The 24147-nt window shown below is 35.7% G+C and overlaps 1 protein-coding gene across 4 annotated transcripts in view; it reads left to right on the forward strand.

Moving 5' to 3' along the window:
- Ecpas (Ecm29 proteasome adaptor and scaffold) overlaps nucleotides 1–24147 on the forward strand; it is a 108889-nt gene that overhangs the window by 23202 nt on the left and 61540 nt on the right. For all 4 annotated transcript variants that reach the window (XM_047523952.1, XM_047523953.1, XM_047523950.1 and 1 more), the window contains 5 exons: nucleotides 9321–9451; nucleotides 16161–16277; nucleotides 17917–18035; nucleotides 19858–20007; nucleotides 23502–23670. In XM_047523952.1, coding sequence (XP_047379908.1) covers nucleotides 9321–9451; nucleotides 16161–16277; nucleotides 17917–18035; nucleotides 19858–20007; nucleotides 23502–23670 — 686 coding nt within the window. The remainder of the gene's footprint in view (nucleotides 1–9320; nucleotides 9452–16160; nucleotides 16278–17916; nucleotides 18036–19857; nucleotides 20008–23501; nucleotides 23671–24147) is intronic.

The raw sequence follows: 24147 nt of genomic DNA on the forward strand, positions 1-24147 counted from the left end.
ATATTTTGTTTGATATATAATTACTCAGAAGTAGTCATACCTAGCAGGTTAAGGGCACAGTCCTCCACAAGATACTTCAAAAATATCCTACAATTTCAGGTGGTCCCAGAGCCTCTTTCACTTCTGACCAGCTTGCTATAGACTTAGGGGTTATCATGGATTCCCTCAGGTTCTTAATTTGCTAGAATGACTCAATTCAGGAAAGCCTTATGCCTATGAGTATACCTTTCTAGCAAAAGAATATGAGTTAGAGCCAGCCTAAAGGAGAGACAGGCAGAGCAAGGTCTGGAAGGATTCCAGATAGAAGCTTCTGTTCCACGTTACTTTCCCAGCACATTGATGTATGACAGTAATGAACATCTTTATCCTGTTTCTGAACAAGAATATTGCTACTCAGGGGAGGTTATTGAGCTTTGATGTCCAGAGGTTTTAATTGATCAGACATTATTGATTGAGTCATTGGCCATGCAGTTTTCAGCCCCCCACCCCATCACCCATCACCTGACTTAAATAAAGCTGGAACCCTCCAATCATATGACTGGTTTTTCTGGGATAATCAGGGAGATCAAACCCCATTCCAAGTTATTTCTTAGCATAAATTAGCTAGACACCTCCCCGCCCCATAAGTTATCTCCTTAGCATTAGTCATCGGGTATGGGTAGAGGGTCCCATCGTCAAACAACAGAGGCATTTCAGTCTCTGGGGAAATTGCATAGTTTTAGTTTAGTGTTACCTTTGAGGGTCAGGGACAGAGTCAGCCAGATTATTTATTACATGATAATATAAAATTACACATACAGTATGATAATTATATGTAGCATTAACATATGTTTCACACGTACATTTTCATCCTCACAATCTCCTTGTGAAGCAGTCTTATGTTAGTCTTTGTAGATGAGGAAAATAATCAGGTTTAGATGCAATTACTTACTAGTTTTAATAAACTGACCTGAAAGTATAGGTTCATTGGCTCCATTATATTTCATGGACCCTCCAACAGAGTCATTAGATGGGCTTTTATAAGGTTCTATTAGTAATAATTATGCAATTTATAAATAACTATCCATTTAAAACTGTTCTTATAATATATGGAAAGGAGACATTTAAAAAAATTTAATGTGTTTTTTATTATGTATGTATTTGCATAAAATCTAGATTTTTTTTGACAAGTTTTTTTTAAGTGGTTGATATGAAATAAAGGTTACTTTCCTAAGTCACATTTGTAACTGACTATTTGGAAAACTTTGCCTTTATTTATTTGATTTTTCTCATTCAGTAGACACTTGTGTTAAATGCTGCGTGGGTAGGGGGAAGAAAGCGTAGCCGTTTCCTGATTTATTTGTGTTAACTAGTGCTGCAATAAATTAATATTTGTTAACCTCAATTGCGTCCTTCACACTATCTCCACGTGGTAGTTTATTTTGCAAGCAGGTTTTCTCTCTCTCTCTTTTTATTTTTGTACTGGGGATTGAACCAAGGGGTGCTTAACCACTGAGCCACATCTCCAGCCCTTTTTATTTTATTTAGAAACAGGGTCTTACTGAATTACTTAGGGCTTTGCTGAGTTGCTGAGACTGGCTTTGAATTCCTGATTGTCCTGCCTAAGCCTCCTGAGCTATCGGGAATACAAGTGTGTGCCACCATGCCTGGTTTTTTCTTTTCTTCTTCACCCTATTGCAAACCTTCTACTCTTGTCACCCTCTGACTTGCCCTCTGCCCTACAAATCTCAACAGAAGATATTGCCTTCTATTTTACAGCAGCAGTAGAAGCCAACAGAAGGAAATTCTTCCAGGCACTTCCATAAAATTTATAAGTTTATTAAATAATACAAGATCATTAAACACTTGAGTTTATTAAATAATAACAGTTCTCCTTATTCCCTCCCATTATGATGGCAGAGATAGTCTTTCTCCTATCTAAGGTAATTCTTCAGACATTGTGCTTGATACTGACCCTTTCCTTATTTTCGGTTCCAGTCTAGGGATTGTCTCCCTTCTTCTATTTGATACTGACCCTTTCCTTATTTTCGGTTCCAGTCTAGGGATTGTCTCCCTGTTGCTATTTAAACTTGCTCAGATCTTTGATACAATAAAAAATAACTGTTCCTTCCTGTAAGAACCCAGAAACCACTCTGTACATGGGAATTCACATAAGGGAATTAAGCACACAGAGAGTGTCTCCCTGCAGGGTAAGAGAGAAAATGAGAGGAAAAGAGAAAGGGTGCGGTGCAGGAGAGTGAAGTGGAGGAGACAACATGAAAGCGAGGAGAAGAGAGAGAAAGTGAGGAGAGGAGAGAGAAAGCATGAATGTGAGGAGAAAAAGAGGAGAACAATGGCGGCGAGCTATCCTTAAGCAGTCAAATTCTGCAGGTTAACGGGACCAATAACGGAGAAGGATACTTGCAAGCTAGTTAGGATGTTCACAGACTGACAAGTAGTTGGGAGGCAGGGAAATGACTGCAGCATAAAGGGCGGGAGAGCAGCTTTATATTATATTACACTTCCCTCATTTTTTCGTAGGTTAAGTTTTGCCACTGTGTCCCCCACATCCTGTTTTCCACCCATTCCTCCACATTGTACAGTCTACTTTTGCTCCTGCCTCTTCCCTGGCACTGCCATGGTTTCAGAGGTCTCAGTCCGTAGATGGCTTAGTCCCTTGCTCTGGGTCCAAGGTGAGGCAGTACATCAGTGGGGAAGGGCCCAGCTGAGGAAAGCTGCTAACTTTTGGCAGGGTTCCGGAAGCAGAGAGAAAGAGGCATGACAGGGGCCATAGGGAAGATGCATCTTTCCAGGGTACACCCCCAGGGACCTACCTCCTTTAGTCACACGCCACCTCTCTGTGGTTACACCTAGCCCATTCAAACTAGGATGGACTGATTAGGTTACAGTGTTCATAAATTAATCATTTTACCTTTCAGTATTCCTGCCTCAACAGCTTTTGGGGGATACCTCTTATCCAAACCATAACACACAATATGATTAATTTCACTCCCTAGTACTGCCCCTTACTCTTCCCTTGATTCCTTCCTCTCTAACAGTGGTATCTCTTCTACATTTAAGATGTTCTCTTTTTTTTATTTTTTAATTTAAAAAAATTTATCATTTTTCTTTTCTAGCTTCCACATATGAGAGAAAATAATTGTACTTGTCTTTCTGTATCTGACTTATTTCACTTAACATGAGGGTTTCAAGTTCCATCCATTTTCTTGCAAATGCCATAATTTTGTTGTTCTTTATAGCTGAATAATCCTCCATTGTGTATGTATGCCACGTTTTGGTATCACTTCATTGTTTTCAGATACCTAGGCTGATTCTATAATTTTGCTGTCGTGAGGCTATTGTGAATTGTGTTGCAATTAAGTGTGGGTATGCATGTTATCTTTAAAATATGCTGACTGTAATTCTTTTGGATAAATACCTTTAAAATATGCTGTATGTAGTTCTTTTGTATAAATACCAATGAGTGGTATCCATCATTCCCTTGTTCATACTCTCCTCTGTTCTTAAATGCTGTTAATGTTCTGGAACAATCTGTCCCAGGCTTTCTGTCACTTTCTTTGTACATGCGAGGTAACCTGAACAACAACATTTCTTCTTTCTTCTTCACTCTTTATACCCTTGACCACCAAGCTCTACATACAGTAAGGTTTCAGTATATACTTCATTGAATGGAAGTGTGACCTAGATAGGGGAGTTAGCACTTCACAGTGAAAGGAGAGTGCTGGGCCTTGAAGGAACAGAAAATTTAGATGAGCAGGGAGAAGAGGAAGCTTGAATTGCACTTTGTCATTTATCATGTTGACTCTTTATTCATTGTATTGAGCTTTCTCTGATATTGTTTTTTGACCTTTGAATTTGTATATTTTTCTATTTTGTCATAAGTGTTGCCTGAATGAGACAAACAGAACTCCCTGTGCAAGGTGTATTGTGCATAGTTTAAGCGCCCTGTGGAAAGTAGGATCTCGGTAGTCATTTGCTCAGTGTAGGCAAAGATTTTTTGATTGAAGGGTAGAAGACTCCATTTGTCTACCAGTGATACTCATTAAAGAAGTTTTATTTGAACTACATTATATATATTACATACATATAATACACCTAAGCTTTGTGTTTGGAGTGGGTCATGTTGGAGCCTTCAGTCTAAACTGTACCATAATTCCTTCTAGAAGAAAAACTGTTGTTCAGCATAAAGTATATTATTTGTACAAACGGTTTTGGCACAGTGAGCCACTTTTACCAGTTCTGAGAATGGTAAGAACCCTCCTGAAATCCAACTTTCCAGTTGCCAGTCAAGGGCCAGTCTTGGCAAGCAGGCCTTTCTGTAGGTAGCAACTCAAGCCTGCTATGTTAATTCTTTTCTTTATTGTGTAATTTTTTATAAATAATAATTCCACCCACTTGGGGGTAGAAAAGGCATTGTAAGCATGAGGCACTCAGAAGCCATAGAGCGAAGGAATGGTACGTTTAACTGTATTTAAAAAAACTTAGATATGGAAAAGAAAAAAAAAGTGCTTTAGAGTCAGAAGGCAAACTAGGAAAAGTATTTGTAACATATTGGAGAAAGGGGGGAGATTTTTACTAATATATAAAGGCTCATATAAATTAACAACTAAAGGACTGGAGCTGTAACTCAGAGGTAGAGTGCTTGAGGCTCTGGATTTGATCCCCAGCACTGCAAAACAAAAAACAAAAAACAACAAAAAAAAGAAGATAGTTCACATGACCTCTGAATACTTGAAACGATACTTTACCTCGGTAAAAAAATAAAACCAGTGTGATCTTTTTTAATCTGTCATATTCAGCTAAGATTGATGAATTACAATCTTTGTAATAGTAACAACTCAGTAGTGGAGAGGTATGTATAGGGAAGCGGTACTATATACTGCTGGTGGCCTAAATTAGCACAACCTGTGTGAAGAACATTTTCCTGTAACCTGTTAACTTTGTGACACTCCTATTCTTTGATTCAGCAGTTACATTTCTAGGGGACTTTAGCTTTTAGAAGCCCATATAAACAGATAGATACATATGGACAAAGATGCTCTTTGAAGTATTGTGTGTAGTACTGAAAGTTGGTAATAACACAAGTAGAGGGCTAGTTAGTTGAGTTTTTTTGCTTCCTTGGACTGAAGGTGATTTGAACTACATTATATAAACTATAATATCTATTATATATATATCATATATACTAAATATCTTTCTAAAATCTGAAATGTTATAACATATTGTTCCGAAGGACTCATAAAGGATTTATTTTATTTTTTTCCTGGTACTGGGGATTGAATCCAGCCAAGGTCTTGTGCATGTGAGGCAAGCACTCTACCAATTGAACTATATCCCCAGCAGTTTTGGGGTTATATGATCTTAGTATGTGAATAGGAAAAAATAATAGTTCAAATATATTCCCCACATTTAACAATGATTATCTGAGGACATAGTAATGTCTCTAAATGAAATTTCTTAAATGAAATTAATGTGAGTTTAAGTAGATATATGAATAACAGCAGAACTGTGGATAAGATTTTCTTTCTCCTGACTGCAGTGTAGTCATATCTCAGTTCCTTCTGTAATGAACTGGATAATATCTGTTCCCTACAACTAAAAACAGCTCTTAAAAAGATGGATGTGAGTTTTACTTTACCTTTGAATCTTCAGAATTTTGTTTCTATCCCTTTCTTGTTTCTGAATAGATTTCTTTTGAGGTCTGTCTTTGTTGTTTTGTTGCTGTAACAATGCCTGAGACTGCATAATTTATAATGAAAATATATTTCTTATAGTTCTGAAAGCTGGGAAGTCCAAGATTGAGGGGCCTGCCACTGGTGAGGATCTTTGTGCTGCATCTTCCCACAGTGGGAGGATGAAAGGGGAAGGGCACATGAGAGCAAGATTGCAAGAGGGGCTGCTTTCATAACAGGCTTGTTCTTGGGATAACTTACCTTCTAGTGAGATAACAACATTAATCTCTTCTTGAGGGCAGAGTCCTCATGAGCCCTCATGATTGAATCACCTCTTATTAGACCTCACCTCCCAACACTGTTGCATTGGTGTCAAGTTTTCAATTTGTAAACTTGGGGGATGTATTCAAATCACAGTAGAGTTCTAGGCCTCCCTCACACCCCCATGAGGCTATTTTCAGAACTGAGGCTAAAGGAGGCATGATTCATATTCCTTTTATGCCTCTGAAACAGGATTCTGGGACCATACTAGCACTAACCCTTTGCTCTTCATTTTGCTTACTTTGATAGGTTGGAAATATAATAGTTGGGTATATCTGCCTTTTTAAAATTTCTTCCTTTTCATGTTTGGACATGATTATGTTTTCTCCTATCACCTCCAGTATTGGGGATTGAACCCAGCATCTTGAGCATGCTAGGCCAAGCACTATACCACTGAGCTGTGTCCTCAGCCTTTGATTACCTTTTAAAATGTAAACTGTAAGTGTATCTCTAATGATGACCTAACCGTGTTATTTTGATCCTCCTCATTAATTGTGGAAGGCTTTAACTCTTCCTCAGGTGTACTCAGCCTGCTTCAGAAGGACCTCCACATGATGTTTGTTGTTCCTTCCTTCCCTTTGTCACATCCCCATCACAAATAATTTTATTGCAGTTACAATGTTATATTTAACTTTCTTGTGGGGGAGAGTAGAAAGTGTTAGGTGCTATACTGGGGATACATTGGAAGTACCCAAATGATTGTATGAAAAATGAAGAGAACTAAGATCTTTCTTTTTTTTTTTTTTTTTAAAACTTTGGCATAGATTCTTTTAAGTCAGTTTGTTATAAAGAATTTAACATTCTGTCTTTGCTCAAAGAACAATTCTGTAATTCCTGTAGCTCAGATCTGTTGGCAGTGTTCACTGCCTAAGAGCTGTAATGGCCCTAAGGCAGATACTGTTAACCTGCAATTTTCATAATACTATGGGATAAATTCACTATTCCTAGAATTCAGCATTTATCAAATAGAATTATTTGGTTTGGTAATCTCAGAGTCTTCCTTCTTTCCTTTCTTGTTCTTTTCTTCCTTTATTATTAATTTCTTAAATTAAACTTGAGACTTTTTTGGGTTTCAGTGGTTTTCCCATTAATGTCCTGCTTTTTTTCCAGGATCCTATTCAAGGTACCATATAGTTATCACGTCTCCATCTCCTATGACTTGGAACATTTTCTTAGTCTTTTCTTGTTCTGCATGATCTTGAAAGTCTTGAGGTATACTGGTCGGGTATCCTATAGAATGTCTCCTAATTTGGGATTGTCTGTTTTATTCATGATTAGACTGGGATTATGGGTTTTTAGAATGAATAGAGATGAAATGCCTTTCTTGTCATACATCATATTAGGTATATATGGTATCCATATGATGTCACTGATGGTGTTAAACTTCTTCACTCAGTTAAGATAGTATTTTTCAGGTTTTTCCACTGTAAAGTTAACATTTTCCCATTACTGTTCTATAGAAATAGAGCTTAAATCTAATTTATCCTCTGTAGGGGAAAAAGAGGTGGAGTTAAGCTTTACCTCCTATGGGGGAAGTATACACATGAATCATTTTGAATTCTTTTATAAGAAAGACTTGCTTCTTTCCCCTAATTTATTTAATATTTAATCACTTGTTTATATCAGTAGGGAACCATGTAGATTAGATTTCTACTTTGGCTTTTAATCCAATACTGTTTTACTTATTTTATTCCTTCTGTTGATTCAACTTTGGCTATTCGGAGTTCTTTTAAGTTGGTTCCTGTATCTCTTCACAGGTTTCACGTTGCTTCTGGCATTACCAGATAATTGAGGCTCATCTTGCTTTTTTTTTTTTTTTTTTTTTTTTTCCCTTGTCCCAAGTCTTAGAATCATCCATTTCCCCTAAGAAGTCTGGTTCTTTTTATTGCAAGATGGTGTTTAAAAACAAGGTGGATGCTGGAGTTGACTGTTGTTACTGGAATGTTATTGGTGCTTGTCCTCTTAGGACCCAATTCCTTCTTCTTCTTCCCCCCCGCCCCCTTCTTCTTCTTCTCTCTCACTTCCTTTAGAAAATTATTATGGGCAATCTATCATGAAACTTGAACAATTATCATTGAGTGGTCAGTTTTGCCTTCATTTATGTGACACCTCTCTCCATTGACTACCCCCACAATTATTTGAAGTAAATCCTGGTTACTATATTAGTTCATCTGTAAATAGTTCCCATTAATTTTTGTCTCTAATAAGTAGGATTTATTCTCTCTCTCTTTCTCTCTTTTATTTTTTAAAATTTGAGATGGGGACCTCTGTATATTGTCCAGGTTGGTCTTGAACTCTGACTCAAGTGATCCTCTGGCCTCAGCCTCCTGAGTAGCTGGAACTACAGATGTGCACCACTGTACAGTACAGTACAAAGTAATAGTAGAAAGTATATGAATGTATAGAACTTGACAAATTTTTATAAATGTGTATATGTGTATATATCAGATTAAGATATGAAACATTTCCAGCCCCCTAGAAGGCACCCCAGTTACCATTGATGATTTTTGTAAGAACCTTCAAAAAAACAAACATAACTACAATACTGTTATAGCATCTATTTTTTACCCCCCCTTCAGTGCTTTCAGTGCTGGGGAATGAACCCAGGCCCTCACACATGCTAGGAATACCTAAAAATTTTACTGTAATTCCTTGCAGTCAAATATCTAGTCATTCGTATAGGTTCTCCTCACCCTCATATCCCCCTCTACCCCTGTAGTGCACTGGTTGAAGAAACAGGGTTATTTGCTCTGAAGTTTATCACAGTCTGGGTTTTACTAAGCACATCCCCATGGTCTCACTTGACAAGTTTCTCATAGTGGCTTTCTTGAGGAAAACTTTTTTTCTCACTTTCTAGTTAAGTAACCCCAACATAGGAATGGGCACTGATTCTATCTTTGGAGAAATTTAATCAGTAAGATGGTTTTACCAAAGATCTGTTGTCCCTGGCTTCTGATTTAAGTTTCCCTTCCTTTCTTGGCTAGCCAGGTCTAGAAGATTCCTTCAACAATCCTGTATCCTATCTAGTATCCAGGTCCTTTAGAAAGACTTGAACATCTGTGTGTAGAAGACAATTCTGTTATTCTTGGCTTTGTTTTCCTTCTTTCTGGAGATTCAGTGAATAGGACAGTCCTAAGAGCATAGTTAGCCAATACATCCTTCTAGTGTTGTTTGTAGCTGTGTCACAATCATCTGTGTACAAGACTAACTCTGATTAAATTTCTGACCAAAGGGTCCATAGTATAGAAAAAAGGATTAAGATATAAAATTAGTCTTGGTTTATTTGATTTGCCAAGTTCTCTTTTTTTTTTTCTTTTTATATTATAGATCAGCTCGAACGGGTCTTTTTACGACTTGGCCATGCTGAAACAGATGAACAATTACAGAATATTATATCTAAATTCCTTCCTCCTGTTTTGCTCAAATTGTCCAGTACCCAAGAAGGAGTACGGAAAAAGGTAAGTATGTTGGGACACTTTTGGGGGAATTAAATAGTGAATAAGTGAACATGTGTTTTGAAGTGAGCTTTCCATTCCTATTGTTGAAATAAATCTAGGTTTGTGATCCAAATGGCTTTTCAAAATGGAAAGTAAGTTTAAAATCAGCTTTCGTGATTTCAAAGTAATTTGTGTGCGTTTAGTACAGGTGCAGTTAGCACTAACTGAACAATTGTGGCAGATAATTTGATAATTTTTCTGGTCTGTATGGAGGCATGGTCTGATATTCACACCCTTGATTCTAATGTGAAAGGGGCAAAAGTATTCTTTAATCATTGGAACGACAAGAGAATATAACCTTAATTACAGGTAAACAAATTAAAAAATTTTAAAAGCAAAAATTCTTGTATAGCTCCAATTTAAGATTATGCAAAGTACTGTTTCAAAAAGCTAGATAACTGGCATCAGTATTTTTATTTTTTTAATATTTCTTTTAGTTGTTGATGGACCTTTATTTTATTCATTTCTTTATATGTGGTGCTGAGAATTGAACCCCGTGCCTCACACATGCAAGGCAAGTGCTCTACCACTGAGCCACAACCTCAACCCGACATCAGTATTTTTAAACCAACTTTTATAATGAACATTTTCCCCTTTTGATTTATATAATATTTCATTAGGATTCGTCTGCTGTATTTATAATAGGTCTTCTGGTCTTTGAGTTATCATCAGGTTTCATCCCTTAGGATGTTTTAATTGGTTGACAATGACTTCTTGGAGTTCTGTCCTGAGTATTCTGAGGCATGATTTATGTTCTATGGGGAAAGAATGTCTGTTATATTTGTAGGAAGGAATGGATATTCTTGTTACATATTTGACATGCCCGATATTAATCATTCTTTGCTGAGATAGAAGTGTATTTAGTTGATCATATCACTTTCCTGTTTAAAACTATTCTATGACTTTCCTACCCTCAGGATAGCAAGGTCTAAAAGTCGATGTCTGTTTTTCAGTCTCCTTATTTACTGTCTTCTTTATGTCAGGTGTGAGGGGTGTCTTAGTGAATGAAAGAAATCCCTAGTTGGAGAGATTAGTAGCTAAAAAATCAGTTAGTAATACATGCTAAGATGGAAAAAGAAAGGATTAAATAAAAGAATATATTTGGGGACATGATTTAGACTGAGTGTAGGGTGGAGGGGAGGCCTCTTGGTGTGTAGTGATTAGCCAGGCTGAGACAGAGATGCCTCATGCAGGGGTTCAGAAATAGGACAGAGTGTGACACCTTTTGGGAACTGAGGAAGGCCACAGTGGTGCCCCTGGTGGATGACAGGAAGAGCAATAGAGGGAACCAGGATTCTAGGAGGTAGTGATACAGTCACCCTGGATGCTGGAGGAAGACTTGGAGTGGAGGCCAAGAGTTATGTTCAGAAGAGTACTAAGCAGGGAACTTTTGCTTTGGTCCATGCCTAGTATTTTCAGTAGTTTTTTTACTCACTCACTTAGGATATTTTGTTTCATTATATTTTATCTTTTTATAGAAAAATCATCCATCTCTAATTCATCAATTTTAAGTTTGATATTGTGTATCATTCATTTTTATAGTACTGTTTATCGTATTTATTCTAAGTGGAGAAATTCCATTCTTGTTTCTAATTTTACTGATTAATATTGTCAAGTTTTAATCTTATGGCTATTTTTAAAAAGAAAATAAAGTCATTTAGATTGATTTTTCTCCCCTTTTAATTGTATTTTTTCTTTATCTTTATTTTTTTTTTTGCGGTGCTGGGGATTGAACCCAGGGCCTTAGTGCTTGCAAGGCAAGCACTCTACTGACTGAGCTATCTCCCCAGTCCTATTTTTTTCTATTTTTATTCAAATTATTTCTTTTCTCACTTGAGATTATATAATAATATCCTAATGGTTATTGTGTGTCAAGAAAAGTGCTAAGGACTTATTTTTCCAAGATTATGTGAGATTGGCATTTCATTTATGTTACAGTTGAAGCTGAGACGTGGAATGTTAATAAACTGTTTAAGGTCAGATAAGTGATCGAACAGGATATGAACATAGGGCTCTAAATTAAAAATGTAAGGCTGATCAAATTTTTTTTCACGAATTATAAAAATATTTTTTAAAAAACTCAGAACCAACAAGTACCTCAGCTTGTGAATTTATCCTTGATTGCTATTTTGGGTATACCCTAAAATTATATAGATAATGCAGTATTTGGTTATTTTATTTTTGACTTAATGATTAATTTATGAGTTTTTTTTATTAAAAAAATTTTTGCACTGAAGTTATACATAATAGATTCATTTTTACATGCATATAACATAATTTGGTTGATTTTATTGCCTAGTCCATGCCTCTCCTTTCCCTCAAGAACATTGTTTTAAATTTTTAAATAGTGGATGTAAAATTTGATTTTAGTGTATGGCCTGGAATCTAGTGTGCAAAGAGTTATGGTCTTTTAAATTTTTGTTTTTCCCCTGGCACCGGGGATGAAACTCGAGGCCTCATACATGCTGAGCATGGGCTGTATCAAAGAGCTATGCTCCCAGCTTTAAGTGTATTCTAATGTTCATAAGAAACATCCTTCATAAGATAAAAAGAATATTCTTCTTTGTGGAATATGGAGCTCAGGATGTCCTAAGGCCTCTTATCAGTAGCATTGTGCTTTTATGTTGAGAAACTAATTGTAAATTGGTAGTTACTGAATTACAACTTCTATTGTACTGCTGTTAAACTGTTTTTCTGATTTTTCCCTTAGTTTTGATAATTTTGGCTTGATGAATTTTGATGCAAAAGTTTAATCTTTATTAGTAATTATAGTCTATTATATTTATTTTAGTTGTAGATGGACACAATACCTCTATTTATGTGTTGCTAAGAATTGAACCCAGTGCCTCACACATGCTAGGCAAGCAGTCTACCACTGAGCCACTGCCCCAGCCCTTGAACATAACATTTTTTAATTGATGAAACGAGTTAATTTTACGGTATTTTATCTGTTGACTTTCAGTTGTGGAATTTTTGAGGTCTGTACTATCAATTTCATATTGCACGTTAGACTTAACCAGGATATTATGCAAGGTAACTAGTAATTTGTGGATAAATTGGGTAAAATAGAAATAAAAGTTTTATATTTCTATTAATATAGTATTAGTGTACATTTCCTATTTTAAGGAAAATAAGCATTTTTGTTTTTGTTTAGAATTCCACTTTACAGTTAGCTTTGTATATTTAGACTTATCAGAATAGCTAAAAATTAAAGCCTGACCATACCCATTTGTTGGCAAGGTGGAACAACTGGAACTCTCATACTGTTGGTAGGAATGTAAAATAGTATAATTTCTTTAGGAAACTTTTTGGAAATGTCTACTGGAGTTGAGCATATTCATACTCCACGACCAGATGTTTCTAGTCCTATGTTTATACACAGCATGCATATATACATATATACACCACAGTGTGTGTCTAAGAATGTTCTTATCAGCATTATTCACAGTAGCCTAAACCTGGAAATAATTGGATTTTTAAGATAGGGGAAATTATAAATAGTGATATTTTCATATTAGAGCAGTGAAAGTGAACTATGAGCAACAACATGGATGATGAGTCTCAAGTATAATGTAGAAAGAAAAAAATCATCTTACGTGATTTTGTTTTAGTCGGCTTTTGCCGTGACAAATACTTGACAGGAACAACTTAAAGAGGGAAAGTTTACTTGGAGCTTACAATTTCAGAGTTCTCAGTCCATAGATAGTTGTTTCCATTGCTCTGGGTCCAAGGTGAAGCAGCTCATTATGTTGGAAAACCCCAGCGGAGGAAAGCTGCTCAGCTTATGAGGGCGTTAGGAAGCAGAGAGAGGGGAGTAGGGATGGGGTCACAGGGAAGATGAACCTTTCCAGGGCTTGCTCCTCTAGCCACACCCCACCTGCCTAGAGTTACCACCCAGTTAGTTAGTCCACTGAAACTAGCATGTACTGATGAGATAACAGCTCTCATAATCCAATCATTTCACTTCTAGATATTCTTGCATAAATAGGGACTTTCGAGGAGACATCTCATATCCAAACCATAATGGATTCCATTTATGCAAAATTAAAAGTAGAATTCAGGAAAGTGGTTACCTTTAATGAGGAAAGCTTAGTAACTTGGAGGGGTGAAGGGATGCAGGGCTGTTGTTTTCATAGGTGTTTTAATTTTGTGAAGATTTTGCATTTTAGTTATATAATTCCAATTAAACGTTTATATTAATCATCAAACTGAATGAATAATAAGGAAAAATGATTATCTATAAATAAAGTCAAAACATTATACCTTAGACTAGCAGTTATGTAAGTTTACTGACAGAGGTTAACCTCTCTGGACAGGTAAAAAATTAGTTCAGCTGATTTCTCAATTTTTCTGAGTTTATAGATAATTCCAGATAACATATAAGAAAATTTAGGAAATTCATCAATCTTTAAAGTGATAATATTGCTAGAAGAAAATTAAGTAGGTAATCCATTTAACATTCAAAGTGTATCATAAAAAAGTATGTAATTATGGGCATGATTGTCATCATCAGTGACAATTTTCCATAAGTGTCCTTCTAGGAATCAGCCTAGATTAAAATGTCAGAAGAGTGAGATTTCCTTTAGCCTCATCCCTCCTGATTTCTTTTGTCATCAGGAGGTAAGTTTATATGAATTTTCCAGCTTCATCCATTTACCAGCAAATGCCATAATTTTATTCTTTTTTATGGCTGAGTAATATTCCATTGTGTGTATATACCACAGTTTCTTTATCCATTCAATTGAAGGGTATCTAGGTTGGTTCTACAATCTAGCTATTGTGAATTGAGCTGTTATGAACATTGATGTGGCTGCATCACTGTAGTATGCTGATTTTAAGTCCTTTGGGTATAAACCGAGGAATGGGATAGCTGGGTCAAATGGTGGGTCCATTCCAAGCTTTCTGAGGAATCTCCATACTGCTTTCCAGGGTGACTGTACCAATTTGCAACTCCACTAGCAATGTATGCGTGTGTGCCTTTAATAAAAACGGCATGGTACTGGCACCAAAATAGACAGTGGTGCAGGATAGAAGACACAGAGATATACCCATATAAGTACAGTAACCTTATACTAGACAAGGGTGCCAAAAACTTAACAATGGAGAAAAGATAGCCTCTTCAACAAATGGTGCTGGAAAAACTGGAAATCCATATGCAGTAAAATGAAACTAAACCCCTATCTCTCACCTTGTACAAAACTCAACTCAAAATGGATCAAGGATTTGGGAATTATACCAGAGATAATAGAAGAAAAAGTAGGCCCGAATCTCCATCATGTTGGCTTAGAACCAGACTTCCTTAACAAGACCCCCATAGCGCAAGAAATAAAAGCAAGAATCAATAAATGGGATGGATTCAAACTAAAAAGTTTTTTCTCAGCACAGGAAACAATCAGTAATGTGAAAAGAGAGCCTACAGAGTGGGCAAAAATCTTTTGCACACGCACTTCAGACAGAGCACCCATCTCCAAAGTTTATAAAGAATTTAAAAAACTTTACACCCAAAATACAAAGAGCCCAATCAATAAATGGGCTAAGGAAATGGGCAGACACTTCACAGAAGTTTTTCACATGAAAAAGTGTTCATCATCCCTCAAAATTAGAGAAATGCAAATTAAAACCACCCTAAGATTTCATCTAACTCCAATTAGAATGGTTGTTATCAAGAACACAGGTTTGTTTTTATTTTTAAACATATTTACCTGTTTTATTATTATTCTAGATTTCTTTGAACTTTCGTTGTCACTTTCAAACATCCTAATAGCTTTCATTAATGCTTGCTTTGAGGGTAGGGCACAGATTTCAGAAATGACAGAGAATAGTGTAGACCTGGCCCTCCAGAATAGTTATCCTAAATTTAAGTCTTACTTAGGTGAGGTTTTTAAAAAAATATTATTTCTCAGTCCCCAGTGTTCCTCTCTAGCACGTAATCCCTTCATTGGAGTAAAATCAAGGCTATTTGTCATCAGCCTCTATACCTTCCTTTTTACCCACAGGAACTGTTAAGTGTCAATTCCTGTTTCTACTCTTCTTCATGTAAAAGAGGGGACACCTGTTGTTTCTTTTTTTTTTTTTTTTAATTTTTTTTTTTAGTGGTTGATGGTCCTTTATTTGTATGTTGTGCTGAGATTCAAACCCAGTGCCTCACACATGCTAGGCAAGCGCTGTACCACTGAGCCACAACCCCAGCTCAAAACTTGTTATTTCTTACTTAAAATGTTTGGTTGTGTCAGTTGATCATTAAAATATAGTAAAAATGCTTCAGTGTTTTGTCAGATACCTTCTGTAATCCAGATTCTGCTTTCATGAATCTTACCACTCTGGGCTTCAGTCAGATGTGATGTGCCATGTTCTTTTCACCAGCTCTACCATCTTATAACTAATTTTCTGCTTGGGACTCTTCTGATCTTTAGGACTCAGTGCTTTTGTCACTTCCTCCCTGAAGTACTCCTTGATCAGGCAGACCAGTAGGATCTGGATCTTAAATTTCTTTTTGTAGTATCAAGGCATGTTGCAAAATTGGTGATGTGAACTCCCTTTCTGGGATGTTAAGTTTATATCCCTTAAAAGAACAAAGTAGCTACTATTCACTAAAATAAATAATATCTGAGAAGTGAATTTGTTTTTAAGACAATGACAAATAACTTCAGTTCTTCTGTCTCTATTTTAGGTAATGGAACTGCTGGTCCATCTGAATAAGCGTATAAAAAGCCGCCCCAAAATACAACTCCCAGTAGAGACACTACTGGTTCAGTACCAGGACCCTGCTGCAGTTTCCTTTGTCACAGTGAGTGCTATTTTGGAGTTTTCTTTCATAATGTTTTTCAGATGTCATCAATGTATTGGCAAGCTTAGAATTTTATCTTAGACCACTTTTAAGTGAAATATGAGATGTTTTTCTTTAAATGACACACCGAGTGCTGATCCAGAGGAAATACTGCTTTAAAGGAAATGGAAGGACCAGGATAATGAATGGCCATTTACTTGGGGCAAAGGAATGTTGGTGAAGTGACTTGTCAGGTATATTGATATATAAACATCACTCCATTAATAGCTGCAATTTTTGTTTTATATCAGTTAAAAATAGTTAATTAAAAATGAATAATTTGATTCGTTTTTTTGTTGTTGTGGTGCTGGGGATTAGAACCCCCCCAGGGCCTTGTGCTTGCAAGGCAAGCAAAGCACTCTACCAACTGAGCTATATCCCCTGCCCATGATTTGATTCTTAAGAGATCATATGAGACAAGTCTGAGTAGAGAAAAGGATTATGTAGTGTAGGCATGATAATAGAAGAAAAGAATTAAATGGCAAGAAGACACATAAAGATTTGAATAAAAAAAAAAAAATCAGGGGCTGGGGAAATAGCACAGTTGGTAGAGTACTTGTCTTGCAAGCATAAAGCCCTGAGTTCGATCCCCAGCACCGCCACCACCAAAAAAAAAAAAATCAGTGTTCCTGATGTGTATATTCTAATCCTTTTCAGAATTAGAATAAATCTGAGGCTCCTATTTAATTGTTGTCTTCATGAAAATGAAATACAAAAAATGTTGATGCTACATGAAGACAGGTGGTATTCTCTTCCCAGTTCTTGTAGTTCCTAGCTGTGAGGTAGAATCTATTGAATCTAAATCTGACATCAGGAGTCACAAAACTTTTGGAGCCACTTAATGTCTAGACATCTTGCCTATGTCTGTTCTAGACATATTACTCCATTACATATGTCCCTTTCTTAAGCGAATGGAAACTCTGGGTCAATAAACCTGCAAATAAGAAGGTATTTAAAGTAATAATCTTATGAAGCATGTTCATTTTAGTGATGAATCCTTCATAAAAGCAAATCTTTATCTTATGTGTAAATAGAGATACATATTTGGGGATTTGCTTCAACTGTAGCTTTTGCATGGATTATAGAGATAAAAACATGCCCACTGCCCTTATCTTCCTTCCCCTGGTCGATCTTCCATTGTGGAGTTATTGGAGAGAAACCATAGAGTACTGCAGTATCCTAATGTTGTAGAAATTGACCATTTGAGAAATATAACTTGGAATTTGTTAACACATCTTGTTCTCCTAGCTTGTAAGATTGAGTGCAACGAACTGGTAGATCTGATGCTAATATGTGTATGTAGGTTTAGTTGGGTTAAATAATCATTGCTTTTCTTCTTAGTAATAAGTAATTACATACATGAGTGACTTAGGTTAGGCCATCTTCCTGACACAAAGCCCACCTTAAGGCGAGCAGTTTGAATAAATTGGACTGAAATTTCTCCCCAGAGATACAGTAGTTGGTCAAGCTCTAATAAATGTGGAGAAAAGATGATGAATGTTTTGATTTTTTTTTTTTGTTAAAACCATAACTCCCTATCATGTTTTTGTTGAAATAGAGTATTATCTTCACACTCACTTCCTTTCCTCTCTTGCATTAGAATTTTACTATAATTTATGTTAAGATGGGCTATCCTCGCCTACCAGTGGAAAAGCAATGTGAACTGGCCCCTACGCTTCTTACTGCCATGGAAGGGAAGCCTCAGCCACAGCAGGATAGGTATGATTTCCTCAGTTACTGTATTTCCCACCTCTAAGAATTAACAACAGCTTTTCAAATATAGGTTCACATTTGATATCACTTGGCAAATGGCAGACTCTTTCAGCTGATAGTTGCATTTTCTGTGGTACCTCAAAATTATTGTTTTATTAATACTATCATAAATTTTCTTGATGTGAACATTGAAAAATGTGCAGGACCAATATTTTTTGTCAGTTGTTTTTAAGCAGTTAATTTTATGTGATGGTACAAATTAGAGTTAAAAATCCTTCTCTTCAAAACACTTTTATCTTGCTGGGCACAGTGGTGCATACCTGTAATCCTGGCGACCTGGGAGGCTGAGGCAGGAGAATTGAAGTTTGAGGCCAGCCTCAGCAACTTATTGAGACCCTAAGCAACTTAGTGATATCCTGTCTTCAAATAAAAAATAAAAGGGATTAGGGATGTGGCTCAGTGGTTCATCCCCCCGGGTTCAATTCTTGGTACCAGAAAAAGAAAAATAACCTTCCGTATTAGAGAATAAAAAGTTTCAGAACTGTTTTTGTAAGGAACAGAGCACTTGTTTGTATTAATAGGGGCATTGAAGAGGAAGAAAGGTTTAGATACATCATTTGTTTGTAGACTTAGCCAAAAGATCTGTGTTTTAGACCTGTCATAATGAGAATCATGACAAAAAGTGCAAAAGTTGAGGAGTTAAGTATTTTCAGTTCACTTGCCTAGCATGCACAAAGTCCTGAATTCAGTCCCCAGCACTGCAACAAGAACAGTAATTTTCAATTCACATTTATTTATTTGTTGTTACATTTTTTAGTGTTGGGAACTGAACTCAGGAACACTTCATGAGCATATTCATTTTTAAAAGAAAGACTAACATACTTATTTACAAGTAAGACTAATAAACACCACAAGTAGCATTTGAAATTGTTTTTATGCATTTAAATAATATAAAAAAGGACTGGGATTGTGATTCAGTGGTAGAGCACTTGCCTAGCATGTGTGAGGCACTGGGTTCAATCTTTAGCACCACATAAAAATAAATAAAATAAAGGTATTGTGTCCATTTACAACTAAAAAAAAATCAAAAGATGGTGAAAAAGGAATTGCTAAAGCTACTTTAAATTCACATAGTAGAAATTTTAATATTGTATTAAAAATATTGATATGATTTTTTAAAATACATTAGATTTAGAGTAAATTCATCCTAATTCTTTTTTTTGTTTGTTTTTGTTATTGGTTGGGTACTGGGGATTGAGCTCAGGGGCTCTAAACCACTAAACCATATCTCCAGCCTTATTTTTTATTTTATTTAGAGTGCTTAGTGCCTTGCCATTGCTGAGACAGTTTTTGTACTCTCGATCCTCCTACCTTAGCCTCCTGAGCCGCTGGGATTGCAGGTGTGCACCACTGTACCTGGCTTACTCATTCTAAATAATTATGGGAAATAAAAACTTTATTGAAGGAATGTGTTGTAAGTTAAGCTTTATCTAAGATTTAATGTAAATTCTGTTCTGATAATTTCAGGTACTGACATTACACTTACATTATGTACATTCTTTCCACATGGTTTAGTGATGAGCCAAATTGGCCAAATGCCAATTATCACTCAATGTACTGAGTTTTCAGTAAGAAAGAAATCAAGGCCAATTCCTAGGTTAGGACATTTTTTTTTTTTAGGTTAGGACTTTGTACATTAGCATGTAGAAAATGAGTGACTCTAGCTGTAACTACCAGTTTCTGTCATGTGATTTTTGTTTCATCTGTTATTTGCATGTATTAAAACCTTATTTTTAAAGTAGTTGCAATAAATATAATTGTTTTTCAGCTTAATGCATCTTTTAATACCAACCCTTTTTCACATGAAATACCCTGTTGAATCATCAAAATCAGCTACTCCGTTTAATCTTGCTGAGAAACCAAAGACTGTGCAGCTGCTTTTGGACTTCATGCTAGATGTCCTTCTGATGCCTTATGGGTGAGTTAAAAAATAAAAATGAAACTAAGCAGCCTATTCTTGATTGCATTTAATATGTGGAAATTAAGTGCTGTTTTAAGTGATTCAGCTCTCACTTGTAAGGATACACTTCAGATCTTTTTGCTTTAGTCCCAATCTTCTATAAACTCTAGCTCCACTACTTATTGGCCTTATAGATGCTGAGATGCTGTTGTGATTTCAGATTCAACCTGTTCAAGCTAAAATTGTTTTTCCCCATAAAAATATTTCTACTTTTGTGTTACTGTTGGTGCTATAATGATTCTTCTAGCCATCTTACTGTAGAATTATAAATCATCTCCATCTTTTCTTTTCCTTCTTGCTACAGTATCAGTTCCATAATACCTCGTTCCTCCTTAATACTCCAAACCATTCTCATGGCTACAATTTATTTATTTATTTATTTATTTTCATTTCTTGTCACAATTTCTTTCTTGTCAGCCACTCTTCTTAAACCTCTCTTCACTGATAGAAGTTAAAATATAGAAGCAGATAGAAGTGCATTATTTTTTGGTATTCATAACACTGTCTATCTGTATGACCACTTTGTTTTTTTATTGTATTTTTGATGTTTCCATCTGCCTTAGTAGACTGTATTGTAGCTCCTTGTATTTAAGATGTTTTTTATCTGACTTTTGATCCTGGCCTGGTGCCAGGTTGTGATCTGTTGCTAGCCTATTTTGTTCTGCTGCAAGAGACAGTTTTTAAGTATTGCTCCTTGCTTCCCGCTCCCTGCCTTATAGAAATTGTGAATTATTTTTTAAATTAATTTTTAAAATTAATTCTTTTTAGTTATATATGTCATTAGGATACATTTTGACATAATCACAAAAGCATGGAATATAATTTGCTCTAATTCAGTTCCCAGCACTTCACCCACCTTCCCCACTGCTTCTCTCCCTCTATTCTACTGATCTTTCTGAAATTTATAGGTTTTCTTTTTTTTTTTTTTTTTTTTTTTTATTAGTTTCTTATGGATATACTTGATGTTGGATTTCACTGTGCTGTATTCATGTGTCTTAGGAAAGTTTGGTCAGGTTCATTCCACTGTTCTTCCCTTTTCCTGTTCCTTCTTCCTCCTTAATTCCCTTCATTTACTGATCTTTCCTCTATTGATGAGATTCTCACTCCCCCCTCCTCCTACCCCTTTATTCTCTGATAGCTTCTGCATACCAGAGAAAACATTCAACCTTTGACTTTTTGGGACAGCTTATTTCACTTAGCATGCTAGTTTTCAGTTCTATCCATTTCCTGTCAAATGCCATAATTTCATTCTTTATGATTGAGTAATTCTACATTGTGTACATAAATCACACTTTCTTTACCATTCATCTGTGGAAGGGTGCCTAGGTTGGTTCCAGTAGCTTGGCTATTGTGAATTGTGCTGTTGTGAACATTGATGTGTCTGTGTCACTGTAGTATGCTGATTTAAAATCCTTTGACTATGTACTGAGCTGGGTCATATGGTGGTTCCATTCCTAGTGTTTTGAGGAGTCTCCATACTGCTTTCCTCAGTGATTGCACTAATTTGTAGTCCCACCAACAGTGCATGAGTGTACCTTTTTCTATACCTTCTTGCCAACATTTTTTATTATTTGTAGTTTTGATAATTGTCACCTTGACTGAAGTTATATGAAATTTCAGTGTAGTATTGATTTGCATTTTCTTAATTGCTATCATGTTTCTTACCTCATCACCAGTATTATACAAGGTGAGCTTGGCATGACTGCATACCTTGTGTCCCTCAGTCCAGAGAGGAGAGTTCAGGCTGTCTGATTCCTTTCCTTTTCAGTTTTGTCTTCTCTTGTACCTTTACTTTTTTAGCTTGATTTTTCTGGATTTTCAAACACTCCCATGTTTATTCTCTCAATCTCTGTCATATCATTTCTCTGTGGTTTCTTTGTGTCTGATAACATGACGAATGCTCTTCTCTGTGTTGTTTTGTTATTGTCTTATCTTGTTCTAGGTGGCAGGGACTCAGTCTTGTGCCTTTTTCTGTTCCTCTGGCTTGTACTTAGAATGATGGTTTACACGATGCTATGTGTTTAATATTTGCTGATTGATTTACTTAATGCCTTGAGTCTTGCCAGGACCTAGTAATGAACAAAAGCCTCCTTTTGTATTTGTTCAATAAGGAGGCAGCCAGAATTGATAGGCGATGATGTCTTTGGTATATAAACCTTGAAATCCAAATTTAAGTTAGGAACATGATGTACTCAAGCTAGGGATTCCTCACATTTTTCTTACCAATGAGAACTTACCTCATATATATAAAAATATTAAAATGATTCCTTAATAGATCTAAAAAAAACAGATGAATTAAGGAATTGAATGAATCTATCTGTAAGTAATGTGAAATAATTTACTGTGCTATCAGATTACAACTGTTTCCTTTTAACTTTTATTCTAATGGGTATTTTATTTTAATGTCTGATGGTAGTAGAATTTATCAGCACAGAATTTTAGAGTTGAAAAAGAAAGGTGAGGAATCTGATGAAAATTGGAGATCAATAGAGTAGAGGAAAGGGACAGGAAGAGAGAGGAGGGGAGAAAAAGGGGAAATACTGGCTAATAGTGGCCAAATTATATCATTATACTGGGTGCATATATAAATATGTAATAGAATCCCATTGTTTTATACAACCATAGTGCACCAATGAAAGTATGAAAAAAATTTAGAGTTGAAGGATTTGAATTAATATACCAAATTTTTATGTTGCACAAGAGGAATACTAGTTGTATTGGATCAAAATGAATTTATTCGAAAATTTATTTCTACTCTTTACAAGCTAAAAGGAAATAGGGTGATAAATTAATAACAAGGAGATGCAAAAGGCTTTGAACATAAAATGGGAAAATATAATTCTTTTATTATTTTCCTTCTTGACCCCCCCACCTTTTTTTTTTTGTTTTTTGTTTTTTTGCTTTTGGGGTCTTAGGTGGTTTGGAGGTTTTAGTGGGTTTTCTAATATAGTGATATAAATCATTCAGGGAGAATTGAAAGGTGATTTTACAACTTAGCAGAAATGAGAAAAGTGTATAAAATTGCTTTCCAGTTTTGGTATAGTGACCACCCCCCAATCCCACCCGCTGCCAGTCAACAAACCTGTGTGTATATTTGTTAACTAAAATCTCAAAATGTTTGAGTCCTTAGAACAATAATAGATTGAGTGAACAAAATATTTTTATTGTTGATAACTGCTGTAATTAATTTATAACCAGGTTGAGTGAAATATTCTTCTGGTTAATTTGCTGAAAATGCAGATACCTTTTCTTCGATACCTTTAAAATTCTTTATGATAAATTTTTTATTTCAGGTGTTTATTCTTCTAGAAACATGGGAGGACAGTATATGATTGAATGTCATATATGTGTGTGTGTGTGTGTCTATATATATATATATATATATATATATATATATATATACACAAATGCATGTGTTTTTATAGAGCATTAAAGTTTTATTTTCTTTCCAGATATGTGTTAAATGAATCCCAGAGTCGCCAAAATTCATCTTCAGCACAGGGTTCTTCTTCAAACAGTGGGGGAGGTTCTGGAATTCCACAGCCTCCCCCAGGAATGAGCTTTTATGCAGCTAAACGAGTTATTGGTGATAACCCATGGACACCCGAACAGTTGGAGCAGGTATCACACACTGCTCATCATGGGACTTGACCCTGTACATTTGCCCCTATGAAGTTCACGGAAGCATGTGTGACATAATTCTAGTATATTCAGGCTCTCTAATGAAATATGTTTGAAAGGAGCATTGATGTAATGTGTTCTCTTCATCATGTCAGTTATTTGTTAAAGCCCTAGGGAAAGGGAGGAGTGGGAAATGCTTTTAAATTTTTTTTACATTGTTCACATATTTCAAGAATCAAGCACAGCCCATTTATAAATTGAGTATACTTAATTTCTGTCACTTTAGTTTATAATTACAGGCTTAATAATTACTAGCTCCTTTGGTGTAGTTAAAATGCAGTTTATCTTTCTTGATTCAGCTTTTTAGGGATGTACATTTTGTGTAAAGTGAGGAACCCCTGTGCTTCACAAGTGACAATGTGGGGGAAAAGCATGACTCCCTTTTATATTTCTTCCTGGGAATTTAAAATTGGCATT

Source organism: Sciurus carolinensis, chromosome 14 (assembly GCF_902686445.1).
Source record: "Sciurus carolinensis chromosome 14, mSciCar1.2, whole genome shotgun sequence".
Taxonomy (NCBI): Eukaryota; Metazoa; Chordata; class Mammalia; order Rodentia; family Sciuridae; genus Sciurus; species Sciurus carolinensis.